The sequence below is a fragment of the Mobula birostris genome, chromosome 3 (assembly GCF_030028105.1).
Source record: "Mobula birostris isolate sMobBir1 chromosome 3, sMobBir1.hap1, whole genome shotgun sequence".
Classification (NCBI taxonomy): Eukaryota; Metazoa; Chordata; class Chondrichthyes; order Myliobatiformes; family Myliobatidae; genus Mobula; species Mobula birostris.
The window spans coordinates 191,794,538-191,816,066 of NC_092372.1; the positions used below are offsets into that span (position 1 = coordinate 191,794,538).

At 42.0% G+C, this 21,529-nt stretch overlaps 2 protein-coding genes across 4 annotated transcripts in view; one reads left to right on the forward strand and one right to left on the reverse strand.

The window, feature by feature from the left end:
• Positions 1-21,218, reverse strand: part of mpp7a (MAGUK p55 scaffold protein 7a) — a 515,701-nt gene extending 494,483 nt beyond the window's left edge. Inside the window, exon 1 of the mRNA XM_072253895.1 lies at positions 20,949-21,218. The gene's annotated coding sequence lies outside the window, so the exon portion shown is untranslated. The remainder of the gene's footprint in view (positions 1-20,948) is intronic.
• Positions 21,219-21,295: 77 nt separating this feature from the next.
• waca (WW domain containing adaptor with coiled-coil a) overlaps positions 21,296-21,529 on the forward strand; it is a 102,917-nt gene continuing 102,683 nt past the window's right edge. For all 3 annotated transcript variants that reach the window (XM_072253908.1, XM_072253909.1, XM_072253910.1), the window contains exon 1: positions 21,296-21,525. In XM_072253908.1, the coding sequence (XP_072110009.1) occupies positions 21,485-21,525 (41 nt within the window). In that variant the 5' untranslated portion in view covers positions 21,296-21,484. The remainder of the gene's footprint in view (positions 21,526-21,529) is intronic.

Sequence of the window (21,529 nt, forward strand, 5' to 3'; positions counted from 1 at the left end):
ACAGAGAGCAACTAGAAGAATCATTAGAAGAGAAAGATGAAAGATGAAAGCAAGCTAACAAACAATATCAAAGTGGATAGTAAAAGCTTTTTCAAGTATGTAAAAAATAAAAGAGAGATGAGAGTGGATATAGGACTGCTAGGAAATGGGGCCAGAGAAATTATAACGAGGGACAAGGAGATGGCAGATGAATTAAATGAGTAGTGTGCATCAGTCTTCACTGTGGAAGACAATAGCAGTGTGCCAGGTTTTGAAGGGTGTGAGGGAAGAGAAGTGAGTGCAGGTACAATTACAAGGGGGAAGGTGCTCAAAAAAGCTGAAAGACCTAACAGTACATAAGTCACCCAGACCTGATGAACTGCACCCTAGGGTTCTGAAAGGTAACGCTAGAGATTGTCGAGGCAGTGGAAATGTTACTGCACTCTTTAAGAAAGGAGGAAGGCAGCAAAAAGGAAATTATAGACCAGTTAGCCTGACCTCAGTGGTTGGGAAGATGTTACAGTCAATTGTTAAGGATGAGGTTATGGAGTACTTGATGACACAGGTAAGATAGGACCAAGTCAGCATGGTTTCCTGAAAGGAAAATCTTGCCTGATGAACCTGTTGGAATTATTTGAGGAGATTACAAGTAGGATAGATAAATGGAGGCAATGGATGTTGTATATTTGGACTTGGACAGCGTGCTGCACAAGAGGCTGCTTACCAAAATAAGAGGCCATGGTATTACAAGAAAGTTACTGGCATGGTAAGAGCATTGGCTGGTTGGTAGAAGGAAGTGGGAATAAAAGGATCCTTTTCTGGTTGGCTGCCAGTGACTATTGGTGTTCTGCAGGAGTCACTGTTGGGACTGTTTCTCTTTATGCTGTTGTCAATGATTTGGATGATGGAATAGATGGCTTTGTTGCCAAGTTTGCAGATGATATGAAGATTGCTGGAGGGGCAGGTAGTGTTGAGGAAGTAGAAGGGCTGCAGAAAGCTGCAGATTAGGAGAATGGGCAAGAAAGTGGCAAATGAAATACAATGTTGGAAAAAGCATGGTCGTGCACTTTGGTAGTGGGAGTCCTTGTGCAGAACACCCTAAAGGTTAACTGCAGATAGATTCGATGGCAAGGAAGACAAATGCAATGTTAGCATTCATTTCAAGGAGGTCTAGAGTACAAGAGCAGGGAGGCAATGCTGAGGTTTTATAAAGCACTGGTGAGGCCTCACCTTGAGCATTGTGAACAGTTTTGGGCTCTTTATCTAGGAAAAGATGTGCTAGCATTGGAGAAGGTTCAGAGGAGGCTCATAAGGATGATTCCAGGGATGAAATGGTTATCATACAAGGAACGTTTGATAGCTCTGGCTCTGTACTCACTGGAAATTAGAAAGATGAGGGGAGATCTTAGAATGTTGAAAGGCCTAGACAGAGTAGATGTGGAAAGGATGTTTCCCTTGGTAGGGGAGTCTAGGACAATAGGGCACAGTTTAGGATAGAGGGGTGTCCATTTAAAACAGAGATGCAGTGAAATTTCTTGAGCCAGAGGGTGGTGAAGTTGTGGAATTTGTAACCACAGGCAGCTGTGGAGCCAGGTTGTTGGGTGTACTTAAGGCAGAATTCATAGGTTCTTGATTGGACACAGCATCAAAGGTTACAGGGAGAAGGCTGGGGAGCGTGGCTGAGGAGGGGAAAAGAGGATCAGCCATGATAAAATGGCACAGCAGACTCGATAGACCAAATGGCCTAATTCTGCTCCTGTGTCTTATGGTCCTAATAGAAAACAACACAATCTTTAAGACTCATTTTTATCATTGCAGAGAACAGCAACAATACTGTCCCAATTATTACTACATTTCTCTTCATTCTCCCATTGCGAATGGTGCCCTTACCACATTTGCATGCCTACTGTCATCCACACAAACTCCAAGGTCTTTGTACTTGAACAGTGAAAGGTCTGCGGTCATGTGAAACTACTTTCTGAAATCCCACACCAGCCTCAATTGTAGTTACATCCTTCTAAGTAACCATTTGCACAATACTTAATCTAAGAACTCTCCAACTCTCATGAATCAAAATGCTCAAGTAATTCTCCCCATACCTGATATATTCAAAGCTAAGATTCCAGTTTATCATCTCTGAATCAAAGTTACTCAAGCTGCAGACACTTATTGCAAATATGGTCACAACAAACACAAATAGTTTCTATCACCTCCTGCATAAAATAGCTTCAATGATGGAGGTTCAAGTTCATCCATCTAAGTAAATTGTTTTTTACTTTGTTAGTGGCACCTGCGCAGAAGTCTCTTACCAAAGTCCACTTTATGGAATCTAGTCACAAGACCCTGTACAAAAAGAAGCTGTGCTTTTCATTGCAACTTTAATTTTATATTTCCAGGTTTTATATTACCAGTTCCTTTCTGTAAGTTGACTTTATTTACCTGGATCTTGCTCATTATTCAGTTATCTTGGCCTGATATTAACATTTCTGCTGCCCTTCAAAAACCCATTGAAAACCACATTGCTGAGTGAAATAGCTTATAAGTTTTGTTGTCTGATTTCACACAACAAGCACTTTTATCCATGAACTGACATAGCTGAACATTCAACATGCTCCTGTGCAGGTACTAAGATGCACATTTCGCATAACTATTGAAATAATTAAAGTGAAGTATCAGAGAGTCTTCTTCAGTCTCTCAGTAACCTTAAGTAACACTTGCATTACTCTTTACAATTAAATCCACACCAATCTAATAATTTAATTTTGATATTGAGGGAATTCTTTCTTGTTTTATTTTCTGAAAGGCTAGTTCCAGATTGCAAAAAAATTAGGGAAACTGGCCCAATTTGAAGAATGCCCAATTTTATTCAGATAAAATGCAAACAATTAATCCTAAATCTCATGTTTATTAAACAGTTACAATTTCCAACTTTGGTCTCAACTCAGTATCCTACTTCCATCATACCACCACTTTCATCTGTTTATCAGGTTTACCTGTTCAGAATTAGAATTTGACAGAGGAATAGAGTTGAACTGCTATGAAATGTGTCTTGAAGCGAATTTATTGTTGTTAATGCAACCCATCTTAGCCTGTTTACTCATTTCCATGGATGCTGCCCGGCTTGTTGAGTTCCTCTAGCATTTTGTGTGTGTTGCTTTGGATCCTTGCAGATTTTCTTGTGTTTGGTATTGTCGTCTAATGATTATTATGATGAGCTTTTGTTTGCATGAAGATTTTCCAGATTGAAAGTTAAAATTCTTCCCATTACAAATTATTTAAGTTTGACTTTCATTTGGCTGAAATACCTTCCTAGAATTTTAGCAATCAGTGCTTTGATATAAATTATAGTTAACATGTTAGTAATGTTATTTTTGACTAGGTATCTGCATAATTATGCAGCTACTCATTATCTTTAGGTTAAAAAAAACTAGTTTGTTTAAACTCATGTTTACCAATTGTATCTCTTCTGCTTAGACAATTCAGAATCAGATTTAATAGCATTGGCGAGTATCGTGAAATTTATAATTTTGCGGCAGCAGTACAATGCAATACATAATAAAAATCTATAAATTACAGTATTTATATTCTTGTAATATAATTGTGTATAATTAAATTAAATAATAATGCAAGAAGAGCAAAAAAAAGGAAAAAATAGTGAGGTAGTCTACATAGGTTTTTGTCCATTCAGAAATCTGATGGAAGAGAGGAAGATGCTGTTCCTAAAATGTTCAGCGTCTGTCTTCAGGCTCCTGTACCTCAATTGTTGATGGTAGCAATGAGTAAAGGTCATGTCCTGGGTGATGGGTCCTTAATGATGGATGCATCTTTTTTCAGGCAGCACCTTTTGACGATGACTTCAACGCTGGTGCCAATGATGGAGCAGGCTGAGTTTGCAACTCTCCAAATCTATGAAGTGTTCCCTCCGTACCAGACAGTGATGCAAGCAGTTAGAATGCACTCAATGGTATATCTGTAGAAATTTGCTAAATTCAAACTCTGAATGAAATGTAGCTACTGTTGTGTCTAGATCCTCAGCAATGTTGAAGATGTCAGTACAGACTGTGGTCTTCCGGTGAGGAAGGCAATGATCCAATTGTAGAAGGAGATACAGAGACCCAGGTTTTGGAGATTGTTCATTAGAACTGAGGGTATGATGGTGTTGAACACTAAGCTGTAATCAATAAACAGCAGCCTGGTGATCGTATATTGCCTCCCAGGTGCTGGGTCAGGGATGTCTGAGATTGGGTCCCTGGCATTCTAAAGGGGAGGGGTGAGCAGCCAGAAGTCTTGGTACATATTAGTACCAATAATATAGGTAGGACAGATGAGGAGGTCATGAAGGGAGAGATTTGAAGAAGCTAGGTAGAAAGCTGAAAAGCAGGAGTCCATGGTGGTAATCTCTGGATTGCTGCCTGTGCCACACGCCAGTGAGGGTAAGAAATAGGATGATTTGGCAAATGAATGTGTGGCTGAGAAACTGGTGCAAGGGATTTCTGTATCATTGGGATCGCTTCTCAGGAAGGTATGACCTATACAAAGGAGATGGGTTCCACTTGTACCTGAGGGAGACAGTAAGAATATATTGAAGGCAGGTTTACTACAGCTGTTTGGGAGGGTGGGAACTGAAGTGATAGGGCTGAGGATGGGGTAGTTGTTTTATAAACAGAGGCAATGTGTAGTGAGACTGCTAGCAAGGACAGGTTGATTTTAAGGCAAAATTGCAGTGAACGGGATTAGTGTAAAAGGGGGGCAAAATAGAAAAGGATGATGATTACAGGATTGAAGGTGTATTTGAATGCACGTAGTATTTGGGATAATGTAGACGAACTTGTAGCACAGTTACAGATTGGCATGTACGATATTGTGGGCATCACTGAATTGAGACTGAAAGAAGATTATAGATGGGAGCTTAACATCCATGTATATACAGTGCCTATCAAAAGTATTCACCCCCCTTGGAAGTGTTCATGTTTTATTGTTTTACAACATTGATTCGCAGCGGCAAACAACAGAAAATCTGCAGATGCTGTAAATTTAAGCAACATACACAAATTGCTGGAGGAACTCAGCAGGCCAGGCAGCATCTATAGAATAGAAAACACAAAATAATCTGCAGATGCTGTGATCAAAGCAACACTTTCAGTACGCTGGATGAACTCAGCAGGTCGGGCAGCATCAGTTAGAAACGATGAGTCGACGTTTCGGGCCGGAACCCTTTGTCAGGACTGAAGAATGAAAGATGGGGAAGGATTTGAAGAATGCTTGTAGCTTCAGTTGAAAGATCAGTAATTTGAAGGACAAAGGGGTGGGGGAGGGGAAGCATTGACGTCATAGCCCTGAAAACAATGGGTAGTAGAAGGAGGAGGCAGAACCATGAGGGAGCTGGGGGAGGGGGTGGAGTGAAATAGGGATAGAGGAAGGGAGGGGGAGGGAATTACCGTAAGTTGGAGAATTCTATATTCATACCAAGGGGCTGGAGACTACCTAGACGGTATATGAGGTGTTCCTCCTCCAACCTGAGTTTAATCTCATCATGGCAGTAGAGGAGGCCATGTATGGACATATCTGAATGGGAATGGGAAGCAGAGTTGAAGTGGGTGACTACCAGGAGATCCTGTCTGTTGTGGCAGACGGAGTGGAGGTGCTCAATGAAGCAATCCCCCAATCTGCGTTCGGTTTCACCGATGTAGAGCAGGCCGCACCAGGAGCACTGGATGCAGTGGATGACTCCAACAGACTCACAAGTGAAGTGTTGTCTCACCTGGAAGGACTGTTTGGGGCCCTGAATGGTTGCAAGAGATGAGGTGTAGGGACAGGTGTAGCACTTACGCTTACAGGGATAAATGCCGGGTTGGAGATCAGTGGGGATGGACGTGCGGATAAGGGAGTCGCGGAGGGTCCGATCCCTGCGGAAAGCGGAGAGGGGTGGAGAGGGAAAGATGTGCTTAGTGGTGGGGTCCTGTTGAAGGTGGCGGAAGTTGCGGAGGATAATGTGCTGGATCCGGAGGCTGATGGAGTGGTAGGTAAGGACAAGGGGAACTCTGTCCCTGTTGTGGTTGCGGGAGGATGGGGTGAGGGCCGAAGTGCGAGAAATGGAGGAGATGCGGGTGAGGGCATCATTGATGATGGTAGAAGGGAAACCACGATCCTTAAAGAAAGAGGACATTTGGGATGTCCTGGAACGGAAAGCTTCATCCTCGGAGCAGATGCAGTGGAGACGGAGGAACTGGGAATAGGGAATGGCATTTTTGCATGTGGCGGGGTGGGAAGAGGTATAGTCGAGGTAGTTATGAGAGTCAGTGGGCTTGCAGATGATGTCAGTGGACTGTCTGTCTCCAGAGATGGAGACCGAGACATCGAGAAAGGGGAGAGAAGTGTCCGAGATGGACAGGATCTCCCGGTAGCCACCCACTTCAACTCTGACAGGATCTCCCAGTAGCCACAACAGACAGGATCTCCCGGTAGCGACCCACTTCGACTCTGCTTCCCATTCTCATTCAGATATGTCCATACATGGCCTCCTCTACTGCCATGATGAGGCTAAACTCAGGTTGGAGGAGCAACACCTCATATACCGTCTAGGTAGTCTCCAGCCCCTTGGTATGTACATAGAATTCTCCAACTTCTGGTAATTCCCTCCCCCTCCCTTCCTCTATCCCTATTTCACTCCACCCCCTCCCCCAGCTCCCTCATGGTTCCTCCTCCTTCTTCTACTACCCATTGTTTTCAGGGCTATGACGTCAATGCTTCCCCTCCCCCACCCTTTGTCTTTCAAATTACTGGTCTTTCAACTGAAGCTACAAGCATTCTTCAAATCCTTCCCCATCTTTCATTCTTCAGTCCTGACGAAGGGTTCCGGCCCAAAACGTCGACTCAGCGTTTCTAACTGATGCTGTACGACCTGCTGAGTTCATCCAGCGTACTGAATCTATAGAACAGAGCATAGTCAACATTTCAGGCTGAGACCCATCAGCAAAGACTGAAGAAACAAAGATGAGTAGTGGTGTTAAAATGTGGGGGGGATGGGAGGGAGAAACACAGGTGATGGGGTGAAACTGGGAAGGGGAGGAGTGAAGTAAAGAGTTGGGAATTTAATTGGTGAAAGAGATACAAGGCTGGAGGAGGAGGAGTCTGATAGGAGAGGACAGAAGCCCATGGAAGAAAGAGAAGGGGGAGGAATACCAGAGGGAGGTGATGGGCAGGCACTGAGTTAAGGTGAGAGAGGGAAACGGGAATGGGGAAGCGGGGGGGGGGGTACATTACCAGAAGTTCGAAAAATTGATGTTCATGCCATCAGGTTAGATGCTAACCAGACAGAACAAGGTGTTGTTCCTCCAGTCTGAGTGTGGCCTCATCACAACAGGCCATGGATAGACATATCAGAATGGGACTGGGTAGTGGAATTAAAATGGGTGGCCACTGGGAGATCCCGCTTTTTCTGGCGGACGGAGGATAGGCGCTCAATGAAGCAGTCACCAAATCCACATTGGGTCTCACTGATGTACAGGAAGCCGCACCGGAAGCACCGGACAAAGTATATGACCCCAATAGACTCACAGGTCACCTCACCTGCAAGGACTGTTTGCGGCCCTGAATGGTAGTGAGGGAGAAGGTGTAGGGGGCAAGTGTAGCACTCATTCCGCTTGCAAGTATAAGTGCCAGGAGGGAGATCAGTGGGGAGGGACGAATGGACAAGGGAGTCATGTAGGGAGCGATCCCTACGGAAAGCAGGAAGTGGAGGGGGGGGGCAAGACGTTCTTGGTGGTGGGATCCCATTGGAGATGGTGGAAGTTGCGGAGAACTATGCGCTGGATGCAGAAGCTGGTGGGGTGGTAGGTGAAATTCAGAAGGATAAGGGGGGAATCTCATTGAAACATTTTGAATATTGAAAGGCCTGCGAGTAGATGTGGAAAGGATGTTTCCCATGGTGGGAGAGTCTAGAACAAGAGGGAACAGCCTCAAGACACAGGGGCACCCTTTCAAAGCAGAGATGCGGAGAAATTTCTTTAGCTGAAGGGTGGTGAAATTGTGGAATTTGTTGCTACATGCAGCTGTGGAGGCCAGGTTGTTGGGTATATTTAACGCAGAGATTGATAGGTTCTTGATTGGACATGGCATCAAAGATTAGGGGGAGAAGATCGGGAACTGGGGTTGAGGAAAATTAAAAAAAAAATCAGCCATGATTGAATGGCAGAGCAGACTCGATGGGCCAGATGACCTAATTCTGCTTCTATGTCTTATGGTATTAACAAACCTTCCCACTGGGATATCAGTCCCCTTCCAGTTCAGGTGCAAACCATCTCTTCTGTAAGGTCCCACCTTCCCTGAAAGAGTCCAATGATCCAAAAATCCTATGCCCTCCCTCCTGCACCAACTCCATAGCCACATATTTAACTGTATAATCTTCCTAGTTCTGGCCTCACTAGCACGTGGCATGAATAGCAATCCTGAGATCACAAACCAAGAGGTCCTGCCCTTTACCGTAGCACTTAATTCCCTGAACTTCCTATGCAGAAACTTGCCACTTGTCCTACCTATGACACTGGTACCTACATGGACCATGATTCTGGTTGTTTATCCTGCCACTTAAGAATGCCGAGGACTCAATCTGAGATGGCCCACGCCCTGGCACCCAGGAGACAATATACCATCTGGGAATTTTATTCCCATCCACAGAACCTCCTGTCCATTTCCCTAATTAACAAATCTACTATCACCACAGCATGCCTCTTCTCCCCCCTTCCCTTCTGAGTCACAGAGGCAGACTCTGATAGGTCATATCCACCCCCTCCACTGACAGTGTCCGAAGTGATATACCTGTTGTTGAGGAGGTTGGCCACAGGGGTTCTCTGCACTAGCTCTTTAACCCCTTTCCATTTCCTGTCACCCAGTTCCCTGTGTCCTTCATCTTGGGTGTAACTACCTCTCTATATAGCCTCAAGATTCTGGGGAACATATTTAGGACTGAGATGAGGAGGAACTGCTTTTTCCAGTGTGTGCTGAATCTGTGAAATTCTCTGCCCAATGAAGCCGTGGAGGCTATCTCAGTAAATATATTTAAGACAAGTTTGGATAGATTTTTCCATAGTAGGGGAATTAAGGGTTATGCAGAAAAGGCAGGTAGGTGGAGATGAGTCTTATGGCCAGATCAGTCATGATCTTATTGAATGGTGGAGCAGGCTCGACAGGCCAGATGCCCTACTCCCGCTCTTGTTTCTTATGTTCTTATATGTCCAATCATCCTTCAGCCTCTCAAATGATCTGAAGTTCATCTAGTTCACGCGGATTGTTAGAAGCTGCAGCTGGATGCACTTCTCACAGTTGTAGTCATCAAGGACACTGGAGGTCACCTTGCCTTCCCACATCCCACCAGAGAAGCATTCAACTATCCTGCCTGGAATCTCTACTGTCCTAGCTGAGCAAATATAAAGGGAAGGGAAAAAAATTCTTAACCTTGAGCTGTTCTTTCCTTTGCTTTCTGACTGAAGACGGGAAGAGCTAAAGCCTCAAGATCAACACACTCTTTTCAGACAAAGGCCACTGCGCTTGCCCCTGCCTTCCTTAATTGCTCATTAATCAATCCCAAATGCCGATTCGTCACTGGTCAAAGCTCTTTTTAGCTGTAGCGACTCCCTGCTGCAATTTGTATTCGAATAGTAGACTGATTGAAATCCCCTCTCAAAATTATCGATATCTGGATTGGTCGCAAGTCAAAGCTCTTTTTCGCTGTAGTGACCCGTTGCTGCCTTTTCTACTCAGGCTCACTACAATACTTGCTACCCATCTGAGTGAAGAAATACTTGGTCTAATGGATGACCCTTTATTCTTAATTTTGCCCCCAGTTCCAAATTCCTTAACCTACTGACTGCTTAAAGGACCAGATAAGGTGGATGTGGAGAGGATGTTCCCTCAGGTGGGGTTATCCAGAACTAGAGGGCAGAGTCTCAGAATTGAGGAGGCAACCTTTTAGAATAGGAGACATTTTTTAAGCCAAAGAGTTGTGAATCTGTGGAATGTTCTGCCACAGACTGCGGTGGAGGCCAGGTCTGTGGGTATATTCAAAGTGAAAGTTGATCGAGTCCTGATTGGTCAGGGTGTCAAGGGATATGGTGAGAGGGCAGGTGTATGGGGTTGAACGGGATCTGGGATCAGCCATGATGATATGGTAGAGCGGATATGATGGTCTGAATGGCCTAATTCTTATGGAAACATTATCATACTGTCTCCCTTATGAATCCCTCCCCCAAAAAAAACCTTATATACTCAATTAAGATCACCTCTTTTTTAAAAAAAAAATTAAGGTAGGAGCCTATAATACTCAACTGCTCCTCACAGCCAACACCTTTATCCTAGCAATCAACCTAGAGGACTTCCTGTGAACTGTTTCAAATGCCAGTACATTCTTCTTTAAATAGAGACCAAAATTGAATGCAGTTCTATCAGACAGTTGTAGCAATACATTGCAACTTTTGTACTTAATCTTTTGTAATAAAGGCCTGGAATAAATGCCAACATCAAATTTGCTTTCTTTACTAATTATTGTATCTGCATGCAAATACAATTTAACAATGACACCAGATTTGCTGGAGGAACGGCAATGACAACAAAATTCTGGAGGAACTCAGCAGGTCAGACAACAGCTATGGAAATCAATAGACAGTCGACATTTCAGGCTGAGACCCTTCTTCAGGACTGGAAAGGAAGGTGGAAAACGCCAGAGTAAAAAGGTGGGAGGAGGGGAAGAAGGACCAGCTAAAAGGTAGTAGGTGAAGCCAGGCCAGTGGGAAAGGTAAAGAGCTAAAGAAGGAGGAATCTGTTAGGAGAGGAAAATGGATCATGGAAGAAAGGGAAGGAGAGGCATCAAGGGAAGGTGAAGTGTACAGATAAGCTAGAGTGGGGATTAGAAGAGGGAAAGGCTAAGGGGAAAAATTACTGGAAGGAGAAAGGTTGGAGGGCACCAAGATGTAATATGAAGTGTTTCTCCTCTATCCTGAGACTGGCCTCATCATAGCAAAGAGGCCACAGACTAACATGTCAGAGTGGGGATAGGAATTAAAATGGTTTGCCTCCAGGAGATTCTGCTTTTGGTAGCTGGAGGGGAGGTGCTCGACAAAGTAGTCCTCCAGTTTACACTGGGTCTCACCAATGTAGAGAAGGCTGCATTGGGAGCAGGATACAGATTTATAGATGAAGTGTTGCCTCACCTGGAAGGCTTGTTTGAGGCCCTGAATGGTGGTAAGGCAGGAGGTAAATGGGTAGGTGTAGCATTTCTGCTGCTTGCAGGCATATGGGTCAGGAGGGAGATTAGTGAGAAGGGGTGGGGGAATGCCCCCTGCTGAACGTGGAGAGTGGGAGGGAGATAAGGATATATTTGGAGCGGAGAATAATGAGCTGGATACAGAAGCTCATGGGGTGGTATTGAGGACAAATGGAACCCTATCCCTGTTGAGGCGGTGGGAATGAAGAGGTGAGTGTGGCTGTCTAGGAAATGGAGGAGATGTGGGTGAGGAGGGAACAGAAATTTTCTGACAAGTTAATTAAAGTTAGAATCATAACGGAGAAAGGGAAACCTCGTTCTGGTTGTTATTCTGTTGCTTTTTAAAGTTAAACAATATTTTGCTTTTCTACTCTTCCATCAAAATGGACACACAATACCATTGAGACTTAAATTTCCCAATTTACTTTTGCAGACTATGTCTCACAATTTTGATAAATCTGCTTGTACTCCATCCTTTTAAGTTATTAATATAGATGGCAAATGGTTGTGACCTTTTACCGTGGAAGTCCATCAGTTACATCTTGTGAATTTACTTTTCCTACTCATTTGTCAAATCTCCATCTGTGCTAATGTATTAGCCCCTAACTCCATAAATCAGCACAATATTTTTTTATAAAAATGGTTCCTTCTAATCTGCCTTTTGAAAATTCTCCATCATGCTTCTTGTTTCAGAGAGATCTTGTGGTGAAAGATCAAAGTTCCCTGAAAGTAGCCACATAGCTGAGTAGGGTAATGAAAAATGCATTTTGTATGCTAGCCTTCATAGTTGAGTTATTAAGTATGAGATTAGCATAGATGGACATCATGGGCTATTCAGACAAGATGGGCTGAAAGGGCACACTCCGGTACCATGTGATTCCATGATTCTAACTTTAATTAACTTGTCAAAAAATTCTTGTACCCTTTCATAAAATCACACTGGGTCCATCTAGTTTCCAGTTTTGTCTCTCTCTCTGCTTGAATCAAGTTATGAAAATGCATGGTTTCTAATCAATTTTGAGTATCCCTGAATCAAAGTCAGTTTGAAGCAATCACAATCAATGCATACGTTTTAGGAAGTTTTTTTTCCCTTTGCCATCAGATTTCCGAATGACCCATGAATACTAGCTCACTATTCTTGTTTCCACTATTTACCTTATACTTTTATTCTAAGTTGTAGTAAATTTTATGCCTTGCACTGTACCGCTCCCACAAAACAACAAATTTCACAAAATATATCAGTGTAATAAATCTGCTTCCGATTCTCTGCCATCACTTAAAATTCCAGGACAAAAGTCATTTGTTCTTGTGCTATTAATTTAGTTAGTACTTTTCTCTCCCATTCTATGATTTTAGATTATCCCTCTCTTACTTGAATTTTCTATAATTAGGATGATTTTAGTGCATTTTGCCTTAAGAGCAGAAACAAGATCTTATGAGGAATAGTTGAGTGAGCTAGAGCTTTTCTCTATGGAGCAAGATGATGAGAGGTGTCTTAATAGAGGTCTATAAGAACATATGAATTATAGACTGGACAGCCAGCATTTTGCTCCCAGGGTGGCAATGGCTAATACCAGAGGACATCATCTTAAGGTGATTGGTGGAAGATTCAGGAGACATGTCAGAAGTAAGTTTATTACACAGTGGTAAGTGTCTGGAATGCACTGCTGGGGTTGGTGATAAAGGCTGAACATTAGGGGCATTGCATGGGGATGAGTTAATATTTCTTCACTCAGTAGTAAACGTGGAATTTGCTCTCAGAGGTTTGTTCAGGGCAAGTTGTTGAACATACAGCTGATCCTTGATTTACAGCAGATGGTTAAAAAAAAAATTCATCCTTACAGAATTCACCTGTTAATCTGAGATACAGATGATACACATTATAGATAAAGTACCTAATGCAGAAGATATTGTGAAGAAAAAAAATAAGGTATTAAAACAGTTGATTGGTCATGATGTATGCAATGGCAGAGATGTGCTCCTATATTCTATGCAAGTTAGATAAGAGATTGCAGAACTTCTGGTTACCTCAAATTTAAATATATTTGTACAAGACTTACAACTGGAATAAGATAGAAAAAAAAGGTTAAGCACAGGTAATCAATGAATATTAGAAGAGTTGGAGGCTAGAACCACTCACATCAGGTATCATCTGTGAAGACAAACAAAATCTAACATTTCAGTTTGATGACTGAGATTCCAATAAAAATAAATCAAACAAACATTAACACCATTTCTCTCTCCACAGTTATTACCTACTGCACTGAACAGTTTCAGCAGGTTTTTGTTTATACATCAGGACTAATGGATTCAATCATTGTTTAAGGGAACCATAGCATTGCCTTGTGATATTTGGTTTCCCCTTAAACAAAATGTCATTTTCTTATGCCAGATTTGGTATAACAATTGGCAATTTCCTTTTATTGCATACTGTGTGTTATTATGACTCTTTGGTGATGCAGTCAAATGCTTCCTTGATATCAAGGGCCAGTAACTCAGAATCAGGTTTTGATCACTGATATGCAACAAATTGAACCAACAAATTTTCTGAAGACACCCACCAAGATTGGGGGTGTAATAGACAGTGAGCACAGCTATCCAAACTTGCAACGGGATCTGGAGCAGCTGGAAAAATGGCAGATGAAATGTAATGCATACAAGTGTGAGGGATTGCACTTTTGGGAGGACAAACCAGCGTAGGACTTAACACGGTGATTGGTAGAACACTGAGGAGTGAAAAAGAACAGGGGGATCTGGGAATACAAGTCCATAATTCTTTTAAAGTAGCATCACAGGTAGATAGGGTTGTAAAGAGAGCTTTTGGCATATTGACCTTATAAATAAACCAGAGTACAAGTTGAGATGTTATGTTTTAAATTGTGTAAGATGTTGGTGAGGCCAAATTTGGAATATTGTGTGCAGTTCTTGTCAGCTCCTACAGGAAAGGCATCAATAAGGTAGAAATTACAGACAGAATTTAGAAAGATGTTGCTAGACCTGAGGGCCTATGTATAAAGGAAAGGTTAAATAGATTAGGACTTTATTCCCTAGAGCATATGAGAATGAGGAGAGATGTGATAGAGGTATGCAAACTTATGAGGGATATAGATAGCGTAAATGTAAGCAGGCTTTTTCCCCCACTGTGGTTGAGTGAGATGACTAGAAGTCATGGTGTGAGGGTGAAAGGTGAAATGCTCAAGGGAAACATGTGGGAACTTCTTCCCTCAAAGGGTGATGAGAATGTGGAATGAGCTGCCAGCAGAAATGGTGGATTCAAGTTCAATTTTAACACAATTTTAATTTGGATTGGTACATTGATAGGAGTATGGAGGGCTATGGTATGGTCCAGGTGCAGTTTAATTGGACTAGTTTGGCATGGACTAGAAGGGCTGACAGGCCTGTTTTTGTGCTGTAATGTTCTATGACACTATGACAGACTGTACATCTCAGTTTTCTTTCTCGAATTGCTGTTGATACCCAGTCGTAGAGTGGTTAATAGTGAGAAAGTTCCACACTGAAGGAAAATATCTATGGGTTGGTTAAATGGAAGATGGGATTCTCTGTGGAGAATTAAAGGTGAGCAAATATGATAAGCAAATGAATGATAAACTGCCGGAAGTACAATAGAAAGAATGGAGGAATCTTGATATTGAGATTACTGCAAATCATGGGACACTTCAATAAGTTGCTTAAAGCAATGTTGGATGCTTATACTCCATTTCTTGGCTGTAAAAGGCAAAGTACAAATAGATTGGGCAGAAGTATTGGGAGTAAATCAGGTGACCTTGTAACAGCACTGCATAAACACCGTGCATTTCTCTCCATTACAACCAAAATAACCCCATGGGTTTTGAGTAGCATTAACACAACGGCCTTTTTCCAAAGCTTTCTGTGATTCCTGATCCAACTTTTGACCTCAGTGAATGACACATTTTATTTTTGCTCCCTTTACCCAAATCTGATTACAAGCTCGTTGTCCGACTAGATCTTAAACCATGCGCTTAATTATATATCACACTGAACCCGTTTATTTAATATGTTCTTCATTTGGCTTCTACTGCCACTAAAATCTTACTTGTTTATTCATTTTTTTTTCTAGAGTTGTCATTGCCAACTTCCCAATTTCTAAATTCTAGAAACAGATTAGAATATTGCAATTTTAGACCATAAGACATAGGAGCAGAATTAGGCCATTAGGCCCATCAAGTCTGCTCTGCCATGGCCGATCCATTTCCCTCAGCCCCAATCTTCCTGTCTCATCCCTGTATCCCTTCATGCCAACTTATCAAGAAACTATCAACCTCTACCTTAAATATACCCAATAACTTGGCCTCCACAGTCACCTGTGGGAACAAATTCTAGATTCACCACTCACAGGCTAAAGAAATTGCTCATCTCAGTTCTAAAGAGATCACATCCACTCTGTCAGGACCTTTCAACATACAACAGGTTTCAATGAGATCCCTCCTTATCCTTCTAAATTCTAGTGAGAACAGGCTCAGAGACATCAAACACTCCTTATATAATAAGCATTTCAATCCCAGAATCATTTTTCTGAGCTACCTTTGAATGCTCTCCAATGTCAGCACAGTCAGCACAATTTCTTCAGTAAGGGGCGCAAAACTGCTCACAATACTCCAAAGTGAGGCCTCACTAGTGCTTTATAAAGCCTCAACATTACACCCTTGCTTTTATATTTTAGTCCTCTCGAAATGAATGCTAACATTGGCACAATTAACTCAATCTTACAAATGAACCTTTAGGAAATCTAGCATGAGGACTCTAATTCTCTTTGCACCTCAGATTTTTGAATTTGCTCTCCATTTAGAAAGTATTCTACACTTTTATTTCTTCTACCAAAGTGCATGTCCATGCACTTCCCAACACTATACCATCTACCACTTCTTTGCCCATTCACCTAATCTAAGTCCTTCTGCAGCCTCTCTACTTCGACACTACCTGCCCATCCACCTATCTTATTGTTGTCCACAAATTTGGCCAGAAAGCCATCAATTCCGTCATCCAAATCATTGACAAATGATTTAAAAAGCAGTCAAAATAAAGACCTCTGTGGAACACAACTAGTCACTGGCAGGCAACCAGAAAAGGCTCCCTTTATTTCCACTCTTTGTCTCCTGCCAATCAGCCAATGCTCTATACATGCTAATACTGTACCTTTCCCGTAACATCATGGTCTCGTATGCAGCACTTGGTCAAAGAATTTTTGAAAATCCAAGTACACTGCATCCACCGATCCTCTATTGTTAACCCTGATTGTTATTTCTTCAATTCCAACAGATTTGTCAAGCAATTTTTTCCCTTAAGGAAACCATTCTAATTTTGGCCTATTTTGTCATATGCCTCCAAGTACCGAAACTACACCCTTCACAATCAACTCAAACATCTTCTCAATCATTGAGGTCAGGCTAACTGGCCAATAATTTCCTTTCTTCTGCTTCTTTCCCTTCTTGAAGATTGGAGTGACATTTGCAATTTTACAGTCCTCTGGAATCATGCCAGAATCTATTGATTCTTGAAAGATCATTACTAATGTCCCCACAATCTTTTAATTCACCTCTTTCAAAACCCAAGAGTGTCGAACAGCTGGTTCAGGTGATTTATCTACCTTCAGACCTTTCAGTTCCCCAAGGAACTTCTCCCTAGTAATGGCAACTTCACTCACTTCTGCCCCATGATGTTCTCCAACTTTCAACATAACACTCATGTCTTCCACAGTAAAGTCAGATGCAAAATACTTATTCAGTTCATAAGCCATTGCCTTGTCCCCATTATTACCTCTCCTGCAGTCTGATACTTACTCTTAACTCTATATATAAAAAAACTTTTGGTATCCTCTTTACTATTGGCTAGCTTACCTTCGTATTCCGTCTAAGCTCTATTATATGCCCCCACTTTGGCTTTTATGTTTGTTTTGACTTCCTCTGTCAGTCACGGTTATGTCATCCTGACTTTAGAATACTACTTCTTTGGGATGTATTTATCCCAAATTGCTCACAGAAACTCCAGCTATTGCTGCTCTGCCATCATCTCTACTAGAGTTCCCTCCTAATCCCTCCTGCCCAGCTCCTCTTCTCATTCCTTTAATTCTCTTTACACCACTGTAATAATGATACATCAAGCTTTGCCTTCTCCTTCACAAATTGCAGGGGGAATTCTACCATATTATGATCACTGTCCCCAACAATTCCTTTACCTTAAGCTATCAAATTCCAGTTCATTGCATAACACCCAATTCAGAATCTGCTAGTGGGCTCAACCACAAGCTGCTCTAAAATGCAATCTTGTAGGGATTCTACAAATTCCCGTTCTTGGATCTGGCACTAACTTGTTTTCCCCTATCTACCTGCATACTAAAACCGCACATGATTATCAGAATATTGCCTTTTAACATGCATTTTCTATCTTCCTTTGTAATTTGTAACCCACATCTTTACTGTTTGGAGGTCTGTACCCAACTCCCATCGGGGTCTTTTTGCCCTTGCAGCTTTTTAGCTCTACCCACAATTCTACACCTTCTGATCATGCATCATTTTTCAAAGTATGTTAAGCTCCCAGGCATGAGAGATGTTAATCTCAGGCATGATTAAGCAATGCCCACATCATATGTGTCTATCTCTCACTGTGCTAAAGTTCATCTACATTAAACCGTATACTCCGTGCATTCAAATATAACACACTCACTCTTTTTATGTCCTCCTTTTACATTACAATTCATTCCATTAGCTGCAATTATGCCCTACCAGCAGCCTGTCCTTGCTGAGTCTCACTAGACACTGCCTGTGTTTGTAAAACTACTTCCTTGTCACTCCAGCCCCATCCCACCTTCGCCAAATTAGTTCAAACCCTTCTGAACAACTCTGGCAAACCTGCCCCCAGATATTAGCCACCCTCTGGTTCAGGTATAACCCATCCCTTTTGTACAGATCATACCTTCCCCAGAGGCGACCCCAGTGATCCATAAATCTGAAGCCCTATCCCCTGTACTAGTTCCTCAGCCACACATTTATCTGACAAATGTTCCTATTCTTATCCTCATTGACGCATGACTCAAGCAGCAATCCTGAGATTACTACCTTAGAGGTCTGGCTTTTCTGCTTTCTACCTGGCTCCCTTAAACCTCTTTTCAGGAGCTCCTCACCTTTTCTACTTGTCATTTGTACCAATATGTACCAAGACATCTGGCTGCTTCCCCTCGCCCTCTAGAATGCTGTGGACCCAATCCAAGACATCCCTGACCCTGGCACCTGAGAGGCAACATATCATCTCTATTACTTTCACAGAATCTATTCCACTATGAAATCTCCAATCACCACTGCAGTCCTCTTCAACCCTCTCCTCTTCTGAGCCACAATGCCAGAGACTGCTCGCTGTCACTGTGGCCTCCCAACCCCTCCCCCCCACCGTCCCCAGTAGGTCATCTCTCTGAACAGTATCCAAAGACAGTGTTCTTATTATTGAGGGGAACAACCACTCTGTACTGACTGCCCATTTCCCTTTCTTCTCCCGGCAGCCACCCGGTTACCTGCTTTCTGCAGCCTAGGGCAACTACCTCCCTGTTAGTTCAATGTACCATTTTCTCAAGTCTCCCGAATGAGTCTGCAGCTTCTGTTCCTGAACACGTTCTGAACAGTTGCACCTCAGTGTGCCTAGTGCAGAAGTGGTTACCTAGGAGGATGGTGCCTCCCCGAATTCCCACATCTCAAAGAACACGAAACAGCTGCTGGAGCCATTTTCACCGCACTAATTGTTCCTTAACAGACGAGGAATGAAGAAGAAGAAACTTACCAGATACTTACCTCACCCAGCCTGATCTTGCCTAAGCCTGGTGAGCCAAAGCCTCCCACTTTTATACTGGCCCACTCCAAGAATATTGTACCTATATCAAAGTTTATCACTTCAACACCAACTTTACCAAGTTCATTCTACTGTTTTGAAAATGATCAGTTATCTTGCAAGTTTTTTTCCCCAATCCCAGTGCTGTTTCACATCTATTAGTTGCTATAAATCACAATCAGATTTAATGTCACGTAAAATGAAAAACTTATTTCAGGCACTTTTTCTATGCACCTGTGCATGCATTCATGTGCTGCAAACTCAGTCTGCTCTGCATTCACTCAGAACTCCACCCATCTGCTTTGCAAGTTTGCTTATCCTGCACTCTAATTTTCAAAATATCTCAACAATGCTGTTAGAATTTTATAGTACTAATCCAGGGAACACGTACAAATACAATCCAGTTATCTGAGAAATAGGCTTAATTTTTTTTTAAACAATGGTTCAGTAAGAGTGACCATGAAGTTTAACAATGATCATTATAGCTGCTCTTTAATGCCATTTATCCTTGTTTGGTTATGGCTAACTTGACACTGACACAAACTCTTAACATGCCCTCATGATCTAACCAGGAATCCAGTTTCAACAAACAGCTCCCTAGGCTATGTACAGAATGAAAATTAAAGATCACCCTGACAGAAATATCCATATCCCTAATGAAACAAACCAGGTACATCATCTTCTCTCCACTCTGATCACCTGTAAAGGTCTCGAGAATTGTACTGTAGCAACAATAAATTATTTATTTATGGAGTGCAGAGATAATACACTTTGACAATATAAATAAGGAACAGACACAACTTACTGAAAGGAATGGAAAATATACCAGGGGTTCAAATATGTGTTCAGCTGTAGATGTTACATGCAAATTAGTAAAGATTTTAAAATTACATCAGAGAAAATAGAACTGCATAAATACCAGAGCAAAACATTGATACATTTGAACAAAACAACAGGGCTACCAGGTTCCTGCATGCAGCTTTTGCACCCTATTACAGAAGAGGCAAAAGAGAGAGATATATCATTCTGATCTAATCCAAGCTACGATCATAATTTATTAATTACTTTGGAATAATTTTTCCATCGAAAACCTTCTCACATACTTCGCTGAATTTTCTTCTGCATATCATTTCGAAAACAATAATTACAGAAATAAGTTTGTTGAAGTTACAAGCACGACACTCCGTTGGGGCTACCTTTTCATATATAACACTAATTACAGATTTCAAATTAATGTTCAGCAAAAGGCACAAGACAAAAAAAAGTGTGGCTTCCAAAATTTGTAACTTTTATTTCTCTTAAATCTTCTCTATAGCCAGAATTTCCAGAGAGAATTAAAAATTTATATATTGCTTAACTTCAGATAAAATTATGCACACCAACATGGTACAGGAAATTCGTAACGATTTCATACTACAACGAATAGTTTTCACGTCGAAAATATCCTATTCAGATGGAATACTGAATACTAGCGAAACATTTCGTCTGACAAAATCTTTTACTGAGCATCAGTAAATTGCTGAAAATGCAAATCTTTTCTTCTGTACAACATCGTGAGCCAACGTCGAATCCGAGTTTTGTTTATTTTAATAATTCGCATCAACCCTGTACGAAAAACTAAAGGCATGCAATTATATATACTTTTAACCAGCAAGAAATGCCAGAACTACACGAAACGGATCAGAAAATCCTTGCACATACATAACCCGGCTGTTTATTTTCAAGGTGACGCACATTTTACAGACCATGAACATCCTGTAGGCCTAACCAGCCATTATCCCTGGCGCACCCCAGACGACAGTACATCCATCATGCACATAACTTCACTTCCCCGTTCCCACTTAGTATCTGTATTTACCCTTCATATTTTTTGTCCCTTTGTTTCCAACCACTAATTTGATAACGGCTTTCTAAGCCGCAGCCTCTTCTCCAGCGACCCGATTTTTTCTGTTGAAAAACATGTCTTCACAGCGCAACTCCGTCACGTGACCCCTCCCCGTGTCGAGTTAAAAAAATTTAAAAAGCTCACAAATTACAAACAGGAGTGACAACGTGACCGAAGTACTCGGTTCTTGTGTTTCTCTCGTGGTCCGTAATGGTTTACTTTGCGCTGGCAGCTGAGGGTCTGTTGAGCGAAAAGTCACGAAAGGTTTCCGGAAAGATCCGATCGTCGGCGGGAGGGTCAGCTGTTAGCGATCGCTGACGCGTTACCCGTATGTAGTATGGGCCTCGTCCTCCTCAGTGTTGGTTTGTGTGTGTGAGATGGATCCCGAGAGTTGGTAGTATCTTTACTGGTTAGAACAGAAGAAGGGTTCGTTTTTCTGTATATTTGTGTCCCCTTCAGAAAAAAATATCTAATTTAGCTTTTGATCCACTCCACACACAACAGCATTGATGGTAATGTATGCAAGGAAACAACCGAGACTCAATGATGGGTAA